Raw genomic sequence first — 16,688 nt, forward strand, 5'->3', positions numbered from 1 at the left:
AATGGCTTCATCCAGGATTATGCAGCATTCAGTTATAGCACCAGAGAAGACAGAGGGTGGGGGAGTCAAGTCAGTTCAAGACGGGCTGTTTTCTAGGGTTGGGTATGTATGTCTTACATAGGCTGGTGGGAGAAAGTTGAGGGTACTAGGAAGAAAGTAATTGAAGTAATTGGGGTTGAGGGCAGTAAGAAGAAAATGAGGAAGTGATTGGTATAATAAAATGGGAGAAACAAGGAGATTTTGGATACTGGAGAGCTTATGAGCCCAGAAAACAGCTGTTGTAACAATAAAGGGAAGGAGCTGAAGAGCTACTAGTTATTGAGATATTACAGCTCATGATTTTGTAGGTAGAGCAATTTACATATTGCTACTATCCATAGAAATGGGTTGCTTTGGTATAGGTGAAGGTTGTTGGGAGTTGAGGAACAAAAGGAACATTGAAGGACAGGTTGAAGAGTGCATTGGTCTCAAGGACATTGGGAACCTGCCATAACAAGTCAGAGAATAAGTATGTATAGAAATTTTATAAACTGGTTCCAGGGGCGCCTGGGTGGCTCAGTCGTTAAGCGTCTGCCTTCAGCTTGGGTCATGATCCCAGGGTCCTGGGATCGAGCCCTGCGTCGGGTCCCTGCTCAGCGGGAAGCCTGCTTCTCCCTCTCCCACTCCCCTTGCTTGTGTTCCCTCTCTCTCAAATAAAATCTTTAGAAAAAATAAATAAACTGGTTCCAGAGTCCTCAATGAATGAGGTAGCTAAAATACTGGGAAGACTAGAAGGTGGCATAGTTTGATGGTATATATCTGAAAGGAAACAGGACTTTTGATAAGTATACTTAAGTAATCATTTGAAGTGCTTATAGAGATTCAGGGCAATGCCCATTGAGGGTGGGAGAATGGGTCCTTCAAGGCTCTACAGGGCCAGCTGTGCTTCAAGGGGAAGAAGTTGGTGAGTCACAGTGGTTTTAGGGGATGACAGTATAGAAAAGAGTCATTGAAGAGAGGGGGTCATGGATGGATGAACACGGTGATAAGCATGCCAGCATAAGTTGAGGTCCAAAGAGGTTTTAGAAGCTTGAGAAAGTTAGCAGACTCCAATCTTTATTCAACCTTCTGTTGGAGTGTTGTGGAGAAATTGCTCTGGTGTCTTCAAAGAGAATGTTTTCTAGTTAGGAACCTTGGTTTCTATCTAGAGTTTTAATTGGTAGAACTGGAGAGACCTTGAGCAATTTGGGGAGAACAGATGTCCCTAGGACTTTGGAAGGGGAATTAACCATATCCCTCAGTCTCATGAGAGGTAAGAACTCAGAATTTTTAGTAGGACTAAAATCACAAATTATTAAAGACTGCATGCTTGGCTTGAGGATGTGTTTGCTTTTTTGTTTTTTATTTCTTTTCTGCTTTTATAGCTCTTTTTCATCTGGCTTTATAGGGAGTTGAATTTACAGAACCCATAGAGGTTTTTGATACTTAGAACTGTGCCTGGAAAACAAATATTTATACATTATTATTATTATTACTGTTATTACTCCTACTACCAGTAATAGCATTATAACTGTTATTTATTAGGAACAAAGTTCTTTATTTCCCTGTGAAAGATGTTTTAAGTTTAAATTCGGAAGTTGTTGATCACTTAAGATTATTTTTTTTCTAAAGCTTTTTATCTTAGTGCTAGTGACATACTATGGTATGCAAGCTTTCTGAGATTAGAAAAAAGAGGTAAAACCTGTTGACTTTTTTCTTCCTCTTTTGAAAATTTTAGGTTAACTTTACATATAATGAAATGTGCAAATTTTAAATGTACAGTTGATTGGATTTTGAGAAATGCATACACCTGTGTAAACACTACCCCAGTTAGATAAGAACGTTTTTATTACCCGGAAGTTCCCTGGTGCCCCTTTGCAATCAGTTCACCAATCTCTCTCCCACCCCCTTTCCCAGGCAACCACACTGATCTGATTTCTATCACCATAAATTAGTTCTGTCTGCTTTAGAATTTTATATAAATGAAATTATATAGTGTGTAGTCTTTCATGTATAGCTTCTTTTGCTCACGAAGTCTGTGAGATTCATCCCTTTTGTTACAAAGTCTCAACAGTTTATTTTCATTGCTGAATAGTATTCTATTATATGAATATACCACAATTGGTTGTTAATTCATCTGGTGATGGACATTTGTATTATTTCCAGCTTTGGCTCTTCTGAATAAAAGTGTTATCAACATTCATATATAAATTTTTTTGTGGACATATGTTTTCATTTCTTTTGGGTAATGACCTAGGAATGGAACTACGGGTTCATAGGGTATGTGTATGTTAACTTTATACAAAACTGCCAGTTTTCCAAAGTAATTTAACATTTTCATACTCCCAGGAATGTGTGAGAGATACAATTGCTCCAACATGTTTGCCAACCTTTAGTAATTCTTATAGGTGGAAATGATATCTCATTGTTGTTTTAATTTGTATTTCTCTGATGATTAATGTTGTTTGGCACCTTTTCATATGCTTATTTTCCATTTTCATACGTTTTCTTATGAGATGTATGTTCACATCTTTTGCCCAATTTATTTAATTGTATTATCTCTTTTTAGTTTGTAGGAGATCTTTATATAATCTAGAAACAAGTCCTTTTTTTAAGAAAGTCGTGCTGTGAATCTTTTCTCCTAGTTTTTGACTTGAACTTCATTTTCCTAACAATGTCTTTTGAGGAGCAGAAGCTTTTAATTTTGATGATGACCAGTTCATCTGTTTTTTTCTCTTTTGGTTCATGTTTTGTGTGACCAGTCCAAGAAATCTTTATTTACCCTAGGCTGTGAAGATACTCACTACATTTTCTTCTAGAAGCTTTATACTGTTATTTTTTTACATTTAGGTTTTTAATCTATCCCAAATCAGTTTTTGTGTGATATGTAAAATAAGGGTCAAGATTTTTCTCCCTTTACTTTTACCAGGTTTTGGAGTCCAGCTGGTGACAGAATATCCACACTAAGTTTTTATCTGTTTTGATCCTTTGTTTTCTGAAATAATATTAGTTTCCAACTATGATTGTGAGATCTCCATCTTGACCTCTGCATACCATAAGGTTTCAGGCTCACAGTATAGACTCACTAATGAGATTTACATTTTGGTTGATCTCCCCTGTACCCTTTGCCTCCAGTGTGTGGAATATATATGTCATGCATTACTAGAGGGACACCTAGACACAACTTTAAATAACAGCAAATCAATTGAGAGAAAGTAACCCTGCTTTTAGTCATTCAGTTCTTTTGGATTGAGAAAGCCTCTATTTGATTCTTATTTCAAATACTTGCTAATACCCTCCCTCCCTTTTTGTAAGTAGTGAGATGGACTCAAGCTCACTCACTGCCTTGCTAGGCACCAGTGTTCAGCTAGAATTTAGTAATATTTTGCTTTCCTTTTAAGTGATTTTTTTTTTTTTGCTACCTTGTATTTTTTCACAATAATTACTAATTTTCCACTGAAGAGAGTGATTAAATTTTGCCTTTAAAATTTTTGTTTTAAAAAATTTAATCGATTTTAAAGAAAAATGTTAAATACAGGTAGGACAAAGGGGGATGACAGAATTGGAGAATGTGGTATGTGTTGGAGGTTGGATGTGGCCCTGATGGAAAAGGTGTATGGGAGTGAGTGAAATTTGGGAGTTGCTTCTCCAGCATTTCTCAGGTGTCTCAGTTATTTCTGCTTTATCTGCAGAACTGACTTGTTTAACAGGTGTTTCCTGAGCATCTGCTTTGTGCAGAGAAGTGTCCTGAGAATATGAGGAGAAATCTGGTGTTCTCCACCTGGTTGTCTAAGGTAGGGGAGAGGACATGTGTTGATGTGGCTACTAGTGTGAGTGTATGATGGTAAATCCTGTCAGAGCAAGTGGCCAGGATGTCTTTGCCCATGAGGAAGGGGAGGTCATCTCTAGCTGGGGTCTTGAGGCCTTGGCTCAAACTAATGTTTTTACAAAACTACATGTCTTTCTCCCTTCTATCTTGAATCTCTCTTCCTAAATCTCCATCAATTTTGGTGGGAGAAGGGACTGTCGTTTGTAGGCATTACTCTGAGAAGGACTGTGTCCAAAAGGAAGTCACGTTCATCCTCAGAAGACAGTGGCTCCCAGAGTTCTGGATCTAGCACACCTGTGTTTAGTTGGATATTTACTTAATTGTTTTGAGTCCCAGGTTCTTCTTCTTTATTGATGATAGTGAAGCCCAGTGTCCTACCTGCTTCATTAGACAGCGTATGTAAGAGACATTTATGATGTACATTTGTACATCCATATTATTTTCATTCTTATTAGTATTTGAGATACTGATGGTTAATGATTTTGAGTGCATTTTAGGTGTTTAATTCTTTTTTTCTCTTTTTTTTCCCCTAGGTCTTGATGCAGAACTTTATTATGTGAGAAATGACCTTATTAGTCACTATGCTCTATCCTTTAACCTGTTAGTACCCAGTGAGACAAATTTCCTGCACTTCACTTGGCATGCAAAGTCCAAGGTAAGAGAGTGGTCAACCAGAGATGCCAAGACAGGACCACTCAGGCCCAGAGGCCGATGCGAGGGCTGTATCTGAGGGATGGGCTGCCGTCTGTATAAAAGGGTCTGTGGGTGGTGGGCTGTGGCAGTACTGGGTCTTTTCAGATTTATGTTTTAAATCTTTAGCCTGTTCTTTTTTTTTCGTTAAAGATTTTATTTATTTATTTGGCAGAGAGAGAGAGCACAGCAGGGGGAGTGGCAGGAGAGGGACAAGCAGACTCCCCACTGACCAGGGAGCCTGATGTGGGGCTCGATCCCAGGATCCTGGGATCATGACCTGAGCTGAAGGCAAATGCTTACCTGACTGAGCCACCCAGGTGCCCCTCTTTAGCCTATTCTGTTAGACTTTCTCAAGTCCTTTAAAATGAAGGTAGCCATCATTTATGTGACTAGCTAATGACAGAACACTTACATCCTTTCAGGCTTTTCAAGCAGGGATGCAGATCTAATTTGAAGAGGGAACAGTTGGACCTGCTAATGACTGCTGTTACTGTGAACTTAGAAGATGGGGAAGTGAGATAGGTGTTTTGGACATGTTTGATACAACGGATACAGGTCTGCCATTTATAGAGAAATGGTAAAAGTGGGATACAACAGATGCAGGCACCCATGTGTGCTGAGGCTAAGCTCCTTTAACAGTAAGGGACCTTCTGCCTGGCTTACTTGTTGCTAAATTCTTCACATTTTCTCTGACTGACTCTGTGAACGTAAGTTTTCTCATAGGTCAAAGAATGGGGGCTGAGGGTAGAGCCCACCTCCTCCAATCAACTTTAATTTCTTTTATTAGCATTATAATAAACAATAGGATTTTATTTGGGAAATAAAAATAGTTTTGCTACTAAAATCTCTTCGAGTTTTTTTTTTAAGTATTATAAAGTGGTGTCTGTCCTGACATTTGTGGCAAAGTTGTTTAAATTTGATGACTTTAACAAGATCTTTTTATCTACTTAGAAAACAGTAAAGAATATTAGGAAAATTCAAGTATTAATAGAATTGTTTTTACAACTATTGAGACTTTGTAGATCTACACCCCAAAGTAATCATTGTTTATAGTTTGGTATACTTCAAACGCATTTTTTAAAAATCTTTTTAAACAAAAAGGGGATTTTATCATACCTATATTGTACAATATTTTTCCCCTTACTAATACTGTATTTTGACATCTTCCCATTTCTCTACTTGTAGATTTAACTCATTCTCTTTAATGGCCTTATAGCATGATATTATATGGATATATGATTATTTCTTAAGGGCCTCACTGACTCATGGATTTTTGATAGCATTTCACTATTTCAAACAATGCTTCCTTTCACTGTTAGAGATAGTTTCCTTCAGTTCATCTGGCAGGCAAAATCCATGGCACAAGGATAGGGAAAACAGTTGGTAGTTCATCTTTTGTTGATGTTTCTACCTTTGTTATTGATGAATATAGAAACAGAAAAAATATGTGTGCAAATATGTACCTGGATATATGTATGTATGTATGTGTATGTATAATAGGTATATATGTGTGTCTGTATACATGCATTGAGAAATTTTTGTGCACTTGTGGAATTATTTTTGAGTAGTAAGTTATCACCAAGTAGTGAAATGGCAGGGTCAGAGTGTGCATGTTTAAAATTTTGGTTGATATTGCCAAATTATTTCTCCCTTCCCTCTCCCAAGATGGTAGCAATGAACCAGCATTCCTTGCCAAGTGAATAGGGGTGCTTATTTCTTCAATTCACTTATTAACACTAAATATTTTAAGTATAGTTGTTTGTTAATCAGATGAGTAAAAATGATTATATAACTACCCATATATTCATATTATTATTACAGTTGACCCTTGAATAACGTGGGGGTTATGGGATATTGATGCCCCCCTGTAGTTGAAAATTCATGTATAACTTTTGACTCCCCCACACTTAATCACTAATGGTCAATTAACACATATTTTTATGTTATTATATACTGTAATTCTTACAATAAAGTAAGCTAGAGAAAAGAAAATGTTAAGAAAATCATAAGGAAGTGAAAATCCATTTACGGTATTACACTATAAAAAAAAAAATCCATGTAAATGGACCTGTGCAGTTCAAACCGGTGTTATTCAAGGATCAGCTATATATATATATATATATATATATATATATATATATATATACTCAAGCATACATTACAGAAACATTATACACACATATACATACAGGCATTAAAATATAGCTGCAGTAATGCGATTAAAGTTGACTTAGCTTGGATTCTGGGTAAAACATATGTGCCTTGTCTGGAGCACCTCAACTATCCAACATTGTTGCCTTGGGGTATCCAAATATGGGCCTGCTTTTTTAGTGGTGGATTCATCTTTAGGGTAAAAACTGCAAAAACAGAGGTCAAGAGAGAAAATTCATGTGAAACAATTAAGAACATTTAGTAAATGGTAACCTGGATATGCTGAAGTGCCAGAAGATACAGATAATTCAGAAAAGGTTCACATGAGACATTTTAATCTGAGATATGTCAGTTTCAATGAGTAGGCACCTGAACTCTTCAAAGAAACTGTGCTAACACATTTTCCAGTATTCTTATATAACATTATGTGACATTATTTAGGGGTGGCGTAACTTTTAATTTTGATATAAGTTCCAACATAAAAATTACAAGAATAGTACACAGAATTCTCCTACATCGTTTACCCAGATTCACTGATTATTACTGGTTTGCTTCATTTGCTTACTTTATCATTCATTCTTTCTCCCCACCCTCAGGCACACACACTTTTTTTCTTGAACTGTATGAAATGAATTGCAAGCATCCTGTCCCTTTAGCCTTAAGTATATCAATTTATATGTTCTCAGAATAAGGGCATTCTTTACATAACCAGAGTACAGTGATCAAGATCAGGAAACTTAACATTGATACAATACTATTATCTAATGTATAGTATTCACATTTCATCAGTTATTCTGATGATGTTCTTTATAGGTCTTTTTTTATTTGATTCAGGATCATGCATGCAGTTGGTTGATGTACCTTTAGTCCTCTATTAATCTGGAACATTTCTTTGGCCTTTTTTCGTGTGTCTTGACCTTGATATTTTTGAAACACAGTGTCCCTCAATTTGAGTTGTCTGAGGTTTCCTCATGATTAGATTCAGGAATGTCTCTTTGCTAGTAACACCACAAAAAAGCTATCCTTCACAGTGCACATGATATCAACTTATCCCATTACTGGTGATCTCTGCTCACTCAGTTCACTAGGTTCCTCCACTGTGAAGTTTTCTCCTCTATAATGAGTAAGTAATTGTGGGGAGATTTTGTGAAATTATAATTTAAAAATTCCATTCTTTATCATGCTTTCAACTGCTAGTTTCTGCATCTGTGTTTAGAATTAGTTTTCACTTTTTAGCCAGTGCTGTCGAAGAGATTCGTATGTTCCCTCTCACTGGAAGAGGTCAGATCCACATTCGGTAAATATTAGGTGGGAGTATTGTAGAAGGAATGGGAATCCAAGCATTTGTGGAGTAGCTGGTCTTGAATTTTAAGTTCTCTTGCTACTCTGAGATCCAGTGTTTCTGTGAACATCTTTCAGGCAGAGAAGCTTCTTATATTCTCCAAAAAATTGATACTTAATCCTTTGTTACTTTTCCTACTTTTAATGCTGATGAATATAAAAACACAATAATACATATATTTTGAAGTAGTGAAAAATCTAATGAAATAGAGAATCTACTATTCTGTTGACCTTGAATAGGGTGTGATTATTTCTGGGCCCACTTAGGAAAAAATAATGATAATCATGCGAATGGTTCCTGGGCAATTATATGGGTAGTGACTTGTGAATAAAAAGGCAGTGTGGCATGTGGCAGTTGTAATTGAACAGAATTAAACCTTCTCTTAACCTTTCCTTTTTAAAAATACACATACATTGGATGTTTTTATTTGGAGTGAGTTTCAGGGATCTGATATTGCTGATAGTGGATGTCTGAGGAATTTTAGGAGCCTGCCACAGGAGGAAGTTGGAGTGGAGGAGAGTAGAGAGAGGAAAGGGTTCAGATGAATATACATATTTGAAAGGGTTCAGATGAATATATGTATTTGTACTGGCCTAGGCACAGCTTGGGTCAGGAGGCGCCCTGGTATAGCTCTATGGTCCTAAATTCTTAATGAATAATTTCTAAACTACTTCTGTGGCAGGTTTTAAATACCATCCTTAGTGCACATTTGAGCTACTATTGCTGGTATGATATTCCTGGTAAGGCAGAAAGAAGTTCCCTGACTTGTTGGAGGGCATCACCACCTATTTACACATCTAGCCAGAATCCTAGAGGGGGGGGCTATACTTCTTCTCCTACACCTACCAAGTCCAGTTGATTATCTCTCATAATTATACCTTAAATTCATCTCCTACCTCTTTCTGGACCTGATGCCCCATCTGTAGTTTGGGCCTTCATTGTTTCTTAACGAGATATGGAAATAGTTTTCTAACTGGTCTCCTTGCCTCTGGACTGAATTCTTGCTGCACTGCTGCCGCACCTCACCCCCCACCCTCTGCCCCCCAGAACTACTCCAGGGCTCTCAGTTGCCACCAGAATAAAGTTCTGATTTCCTAGGAAGCCTTTATGATCTTGTTTCTGCCTTTCTTTTCTACTTCCTCTTCAGCTAGTTGTTTAGTGCCATTTTGTTTTGCAATGTTTTGAATGCTCTGGACTCTGTTACATTGCTGCTGTTTGCACTGCTAGAAATGCCCTTTCCCCATTCTTTATCTCTTGAACTCCTGTTCATCTCATAAATCTCAGACCTGGTGTCACCTCTCTGTTGGCTATGTCAAGTGCTCCTTTCTGCACCACAGCACTCTTCTCTTTCCTCTCTCATAGCCCTTGTCGTACTCTAAGAATATTGTAATGGTTGATCTTCTTTTCTGTCTCCCTCCTAGATGCAAAGCACTTCAAAGGAGGACCTCCTTTTCATCTGTCTCTGTGTTCCCTGTGCCTGGTGTATAGCACCTGGTACTTAGTTACAGGTGCTCTTTTACTGACCACAGAAGAGATGCACAGGTAGAAGCCACAGAGCACAGCTCAACAAACAGAGATCTTCTTAGTGGTTAGAGCTTTTTAAGGTTGGAATGTATTAGGAATGGTGAATTTCCTATTTCTAGAAGTGTGAAACATAGGCTGGGTACACTTGACACCAATTGTCCACCTGGGATTTGTCAGGTATTTCACTGTGAGTAAAGTTACAAATTTGAAGACATGAATGGAATTCATAGATTGAATATATAGCTAAACTAATTTCACAAGTTCATCTGTAACAGGATTTAGAATTTAGGGGCAAGTAATCATCTTCTATCTTAAAATATTTTATAATAAAAATCTAAGGAATATGTTTGTGTTAATCCAGTTTCAGGCTTTGGCCACATTGCAACCCCTAATTCCAGTTTTATGTCATAATCTCTTTGGTAACTTTGGCACAGTTGAGTAATTGAACTTTGTTTATTTTAAAAATTTATCTTTTGAGTAATAATGTATGCATATGGTACAAAATTCAAAAGGCGTAAGGGGTATACAGTGAAAAATAAGTCCTCTATACTTTGCTAGTCCATCCCCAACCAATCTAGACACCAAGTTGCCCTTCCATTGGCAACCACTGTTATGTGATTCCTGTCTCCCATTCTAAAGGTAGTCGGTACACAGATAAGCATCTTTGTGTGTGTGTATGTGCGCGCGCGTGTGTGTGTATATATATATTTTAACAAGTAACATACTGCATACTTTCTGCAGTTTGCAGAGCACTGAACAACATATCCTGATAAAGTTTCTCTGTCACTGCATATAGAGTTGAATGTTTTTTCTTTCAAATCACTGAAAAATACATTATATGGTTACAGTTTGGTTTATTGATCAGTTATTATGAGAAAAAAAATAAGACCCAGATTTGGGAAGGGACTTGCTTAAGGTAGTAGAAGCAGAAGACAGAGGAGATAGAGGTGACTTGAAATGGGAAGGTCACACAAGGGGGTAAGAGAGACGTGGCTTCTTCACCTGAGAAGACACAGAGGATTCTTCACCTGATCATGTTGGCTCTAGGGATACAATCATGAAATTTCTGGAGGAAGGCCACAGCTCCTAAGCTCTAACACTTTATCAGAAATTCTCAGTTCTTGCTTTTTAAGGTGTGCCAGGAGTTAAAATATTTGCTTCCAAATATCTCCAGGCTCTCCTTGACATATCCGTTCACACTGTAGATATTTTAACATTAGTTTTCACACATTAAAGCTTTTGCTAATAGTGTTGCTTTTCAGTGTTTACCTGGTGGTTGTTTTGTCTGCCAGACCGACTGTGGTCTTCTCAGAGGCTGAAGCTGTATCTTATTCTTGACATTTGTGTCACATAGCCTTAGTGAGTGGTGGTTAAATACCATTGGTTAATTGCATTTGCAGGTGGGATGAGAACTCTGGTATTTCTTCTCTTTCACAAGACCACATGGTCAAAAAAAGCAAAGACTACTAGGTGGTTTTAACAAATAGTTTCTTCCGTATTCCAGAACATTCAGTAATATATGGGAAAAAAGCATGCCACTGCATCTGTTAAGTGTCAGTAGACGTTTTAGGCAGCTGGAAGGCAAAAATATACCAAAATATAGCAGAATACTCCCCCAACTCACATCCACTCTGTAGCTGTTCTCTGGTTTCAGGAAATCTTCATCCTTGTCAGGAGAGTCTGCAGGGAACTTGTCCAGAGTTCCTACAGCAGCCCCAGGCCAGCCGGCAGTATCTCCTGCAGAGTGGGATTTCTGTGAAAAAGGCAGCACTTCTGGTAAATTCAGAGAAATTAAAAGGCTATACGGCTATAGGCAAATGTATTCACGTTAAATCTGTACTGTGTTCCAGAAGGAAATGGCTTTACTCATCAGCTGCCTATTTGCAATTGCCATTTGTTTCCAAGTAAGGGAAGATTACCAAAAATGTTTATTTTTTAGCTTATTCAAATATTTACATTTTCTCTAGCTTCTTTTCTGAAACATTTTGGCTCACTCTTTTTTCTGATAAACAACTGCTGTTTAGATTTCCTTTGTTCCAGTAGATTATGAATGTTAGCTTTAGAACGGATCTGTTTCTTCAAAGGATCATGGGCAAGTAAGAGTCCACATAGATCGATACATGGCAAAGTAAAGAAAATTGGTCAGTGATAATTGGCAGTTTGTTCTCTAACCCCAGAAACTGCAGTCTAAAAAATTAATATCCTAAGGATTTCAGAGAGAGAAGAGAACTGCCTTGTGAATGCCTGGCATGTTTAGATAGTCCCTCAAAAAGGGAGCCAGCAGAGGGGCAGGCTTCTGTGCTTTATACTCCTTGTTCCTCCAGGCTACTTTTCTAGCCAAAGGGTCAGCCTTCGCAAATCTTCTACCCAGCTCCACTCACGAGCTCATTTCCCTCCCCCTCGACTCTCTGAGATACTCGGGTGCTAATCTTGTCCCCTGCCCTCTGCATTGCCGTTAGGGCCTTTGACCCCGTTTGCCATTCTCTGCTTTCCTAGAAGTTCTGGTCCTTGGTTAGCTGTGCCTCTGCTTATAATAACTGAGACCTAGAATAAAAGAGACAGCAAATGTGGGGAAACATACATTTGGCTTTGAATCTGTTAAGTTTGAGAGTGATAAGATTATGATATGTATATATATATATATATATAGTAGGTAATTGGGCATATGGGAGAGCTTGAAGGTATAAGAGAGTGAGAGATAAGTGGATGATACGAGATCCTATCAGTGGTGAAATGGACTAGAACCTAACATACTAGAAGAGAGTTCATTATTTAGAGAGGAGGATATATTTCTCCTTGGGACTGGAGTATAGAGGTTGAGTACTCTAACAGATCTCTCTGGTGCTGATAAGAATGACAGAAAGGAGGTTCCTGTGGGTTAGCCGAAGGAGATGACGACATTGTCTGAAGAGTGAGGAAGTAGTAAGGGCAGCAGGTGGTGAAGTGGTGAGGTCCTGTGACATTGCAATGAGTAGACTAGGGAGGGAGAGGAGTTGTGAAGAAGGGCTTGCTGACAGGATTAAGGGCCTGCTCTGAGCCTGGAGGGTCATCTTTGTGTAGAAGCACCCTTCTCTCTGGGGATATGATTCCCTGCAGCAGTGCTGGGCAGCAGTAGAGTTAGAGATTGTCAGGGTGCTGGTGTGGCCCTCTGAGGTATGAGGGTGCCAATATGACTGTGTCGGTAAATCGTCTTTGGAGCACAAGCTCTGGGAAGGTGAAACCAAGTCATTGTCTGGGCTGGAGAGGAGGGAAATAGCTGAATTGGCCATTGCATTCAGCTCTGAGCACAGCCCTTGGCTTACAGATGTGCTTCATAAATGTTGGCTGAATCAGAGTGGTGGAGACAACTGGTTTTGTAGGAATCAGAAATAGTGATGGGATCTTTGATTGGGTGGTATTTGTGCATTTGTTGTGGTTCTGGATTAATTCTTCATTATGTAGCAATGCTGAATACTTAATATTGGAGCCACCAGGAAGATGGCAGGAGACAAAGTGAGCCAAGGGCCAAGGCCTCTGCAAAGTTTTTGTCTGTTGTTGATGTTGATGGTATGAGAAATAGCCATCTTGAGTAGAATTTGTGAACTTCAGGATATAGGGGATTTTGCATGAGGGAAGAATGTCTAGAAAGAACCTAATGATCCTAAAAGAATACTGTCTTGGCCCTGAGGGTCAGGTGTTGTAAGAACTGAATGATAGGGGAAGAGATGACTTCTGAGGAAAGTCAGGTTGCGGGAGAAGGTGGGGAAGACAATTGTGAAAAGCCTAAGAGTGTAGGAGGCAGTTTTAGAATAGTGGGGGTCCCAAGATGGAAGATAGAACAGAGGAGCTGCAGCAATGTTCTTGGCAGAGCACAGGAGCTTGTGTCAGAATCTCTGGGGTCAGTAGTAAGCTGTGCTTGTGGGGAAGTGCAGTGGGGCAGTAGGGTAGCTACTCTGGAATGACTGCTGATGCCACTGGGGTCTGCATTTATCGGGCGGACCTATGCCAGCCTGAGAGCGTGTTGTATTAATTATCCTATTTGATCCTCATAATGTGTTGTAGTAGCCTCATTTTACAAAAACTGAAACTCAGAAAAATAAGGGTCACAGAACCTCATGGTTCCAGTCCAGTTCTTGCTTTATTTCTTTTGTGCACTTGCCCTTCATGTATTGTCCTGTTCAAAGATAGCATGGATATAGGGATATAGCCAATGCATTCCCTTAGTATTGTTGGAAAGCCTGCTCCTTCTTGGCCCAAATGCAGCCAGGGTGTAGCTGGCTCTCTAGCACCCCCTGGTGGCAGTGACAGTATTGTGGCGTGCTAAGGTAAGCGTGAACACTGACTAGCTCAAGGTACCAGTAAGTCCCTGATGCGCAGCAGCAAGAACATTTTCTTTGTTGTGAACATGGCACTTACCAGATACAGCCTTTAACAATCGTTTGTATGTGTATCTTAACTGCAAAGTAATAGTTTGATATTTGTATCTCCCTACAGTGTTCAGGGACATTCAAGTATGAAAGTGTGAAAAGAGACCCACTCATAGGGGGAGTTAAATTCATTGGCATGAACGCTTCTTATCCATGAGTAGACAGATTTGCCCCAGCCAGTCCCTTTCCTTATAAGCTAGGATGATACTCTCTTCCTATTTCTTTTCATCTTTAGTATGTCCCGTTTCATTGGCTTTTTTTCATTAGCATATGAACACATTGTAATACCTCTCATTAAAGAAAGAAAAACCTCAGAATCAGTACACCCCCCCCCCCCCAACCTGGTTCCTTTTTTCCTGGTTAAGTTTCTTAAAGAATGGTTTCCTAAACCTGTTCCTACCACTCTTTTCCCAACCCATTGCTCCTTGGCTCTTGCCAGTTGTAGCTCTTCACCAAAACCACCCTTGTGACCACTGAATGGGAGAGGAGTACCATTCTTACCAAGACCCCAGCGGGGTATACAAAGAGTAACGTGAAATGTAAGGCCTCATTAAAGGTCTTGAAGGTGGCAGCTGTTCCGAATTTCAGCTGTTGTTTTGCAGTTTGTTGTTCCTTCCATGACCATCAGTTTAGCAATAGGGCTGTATTTGTTGATGCTGGTTGGTTTTTGTTTTTGTTTTGTTTTTAAGATTTTATTTATTTATTTGTGAGAGAGGGCACAAGCAGGGGTAACTGCAGGCAGAGGCAGAGGGAGAAGCAGGCTCCCCGCTGAGCAAGGAGCCTGATGCAGGGCTCGACCCCAGGACCCTGAGATCATGACCTGAGCCGGAGGCAGACGCTTAACCGACTGAGCCACCCAGGCGCCCCAGATGCTATTTGGTTATGTTAAGCCACCTATGTAGGCCAGATATTGATAGTTGTTATTGGTATTCCAATGATATCTTCATAATTACCTCTTTTCCTTTCTGGATTCTGAATTACTTGAGAAATAGATTCAGAGATTAGATGGGCTTCCAAACATAAACTTTCTTTATGGTGAAAGCTGGACTAGAGATATTCTTGAGATATGCTTTGTAATCTGCTTGTGGAGTGAGTGGATCTGCAGAGCAGACCTTCATCCACCAGCCACATGGAAGCCCTCAGAGCCTGGCATTTATCAATCAGAGAAGATATTGGTTACTAGTCAGTGGTCTGTAAATTACACATCTCAACAACTTGGCTCTTCATATCTGTCTCTTCAGGGCCTTTCTGTCAGTGGCTGTGTAGTCCTCAGCAAGATTTCTGAATCCTAGAATGAAGATTTTACAGGAGAGTTGTAGTACTGTTCTAGACATGAAATAGAGGGTGGCTTACTGGGTTGACTTTTTATCCAGTTGAAAATTCCTAGGACTGTTTCTGACAAGTTGGATTTTGTTATAGCTAGGTTATTTGTACATATGAAAGACTCATGCATTTACTAGTTCATGAGCTAATCATTGAAGTCAAACTGTTAGTGTCCTTTCTGTTACCACAGATTCAGTTTGTTTGTTTCTACATTTTACAGGTTGAATATAAGCTGGGATTCCAAGTAGATAATTTTGTGGCTATGGACATGCCCCAGGTCAACATTTCTGCTCAGGGGGAAGTTCCACGCACTTTATCAGGTGAGTCTGAAAGAGTTAACGTACTGTTTTCAGTTGTGTCCCCCATATCCCAAGAAGAACAGTTTAATAATTGATGTGTAGTATATCTTACTTGATAGGCTTAAGATGTGTAAGTACTTTGAAAAGTAATTTTTGAAAATCCTGATTATTTGCACTGTATTTTAAACCATTCCCTCTTTTCCATCCCTTCCAGAACTGTCTGTGCTCACTTCTTCCTTGTCTCCTTTTCTGCATTGCTGGCCTTGGCCTCCTCCTGTGTCTGGTCTTGTTCCTCTTGGACTAAATTCCCATACCGTGGCCTGGATCATCACTGAACACTCATATCCGACCAAATGACATCAGGCCTATCAGGGCCCACTACCCCCATCAACTGAGTACATTGCAGACTCTCCCGCCAGTATGCTGTTGTGTATCCTCTGCCCCTACCCGCCTGTCTGGCCCTGTTGCTGCATTTTGCCCCAGCATTCCAGTGGCACCGTACTACGTGCAGTTTTGACGTCCTTGCCTTTGCATGTGCCGGTCTGTGTATTTGGAACCCCCTTTTCCTCTTTTCTGCTTATTAAACTGTCCTTCATACTAGATATTCTTCAAGACTCAAAATCTCCACTGTCCTTTTTCTGCTTCCTTTTCTCCCCCCAGGTCTTAACTCTTTCTTCTGTTCTTCATACTCTGTAGGATCTTGTAATTTGACTGTTTTTGAACTGATCACATTATCTTGTAATTCTTTGTGCTTGTCTCTCCTTGCTGGCCTGTGGCTACCCTGAGGGCAGGAGCTGTCTTTTTCAGCCGTCTGCTCTTGGTGCCTAGCACTGCGTCTGCACAGGATAGTCATGTAATACATGTCTGACTAAATGATTTAAGTGTCATATATACCCAGTTTAACTACTGTTGAGCCAGCCTTTTGAGAAGGGCTCCTGAAGATGTGAGATTTTAAGAAAAGCGAAGCGAACTTCTTAAAACTTCAAAGTGTAAGCCGTGTACTTTCCACAATATAGCAGTATCATGGAACTCTTTCTGGCAGTCTCATCTGTTGTTATTAGTGACATACATTAAGCTTTAAGAAGGCATAGGGAGGCTTGCTC

At 39.4% G+C, this 16,688-nt stretch overlaps 1 protein-coding gene across 2 annotated transcripts in view; it reads left to right on the forward strand.

The window, feature by feature from the left end:
• The window catches only part of RYK (receptor like tyrosine kinase), a 92,093-nt gene that overhangs the window by 28,036 nt on the left and 47,369 nt on the right, over window positions 1-16,688 (forward strand). For both annotated transcript variants that reach the window (XM_078071668.1, XM_036077021.2), the window contains exons 2-3: window positions 4,381-4,502; window positions 15,507-15,606. In XM_078071668.1, the coding sequence (XP_077927794.1) occupies window positions 4,381-4,502; window positions 15,507-15,606 (222 nt within the window). The remainder of the gene's footprint in view (window positions 1-4,380; window positions 4,503-15,506; window positions 15,607-16,688) is intronic.

The sequence above is a fragment of the Halichoerus grypus genome, chromosome 1 (assembly GCF_964656455.1).
Source record: "Halichoerus grypus chromosome 1, mHalGry1.hap1.1, whole genome shotgun sequence".
In the NCBI taxonomy this organism is placed as follows: Eukaryota; Metazoa; Chordata; class Mammalia; order Carnivora; family Phocidae; genus Halichoerus; species Halichoerus grypus.